This window comes from Eurypyga helias, unplaced genomic scaffold (assembly GCF_000690775.1).
Source record: "Eurypyga helias isolate BGI_N326 unplaced genomic scaffold, ASM69077v1 scaffold24496, whole genome shotgun sequence".
NCBI classification, from domain to species: Eukaryota; Metazoa; Chordata; class Aves; order Eurypygiformes; family Eurypygidae; genus Eurypyga; species Eurypyga helias.
The window spans coordinates 1-434 of NW_010254992.1; the positions used below are offsets into that span (position 1 = coordinate 1).

The 434-nt window shown below is 68.9% G+C and overlaps 1 protein-coding gene across 1 annotated transcript; it reads left to right on the forward strand.

Moving 5' to 3' along the window:
• Positions 1-98: 98 nt before the first annotated feature.
• LOC104510826 (sodium channel modifier 1-like) lies at positions 99-401 on the forward strand (the record flags this gene model as incomplete). Its single annotated transcript, XM_010153197.1, has 2 exons — positions 99-231; positions 302-401. Coding segments are annotated over 2 exons (233 nt in total), but the record flags the coding sequence as incomplete, so codon positions are not given.
• Positions 402-434: the final 33 nt, after the last annotated feature.

A 434-nucleotide genomic window follows, 5' to 3' on the forward strand; every position in this document is an offset into this window, starting at 1 on the left:
TCTGGGGCTGCACCAGCACCGGTGGGGCAGGGTGTCCGGGCTCTCAGCCAGGCCTCTCCCGTTTGTTTGGGTCTCTCCAGCCCCTCTCTGCCCTCCAGACACACCGAAGGTGGTTTCAGCCCGGACACAGCGAGGCAGCAAAGGAAAAGCCTCATCATCGGCCCTGAGCCAGCCCGAAACGCTCAGCCCGGAGAGACGCCAGGCCCTGGAGCGATACCTGCGCCTGCGGAGGTGAGTCTGGGCCCCGTGGGCCAGGGGACCCCCGTAACGAGCCGCCTCTCATCCGTCCGTCCGTCCCCAGTGCCGGCTGGATCCAGGACCCCTCCGGCAAGTGGGTGAAGGACGAGAACGCCGAATTCGACACCGACGAGGACGAGCCGCCTGCACTGCTGCTGGCCTGAGCCCCACCTCTGCCCCGCCGGTGCCCCCCGGGC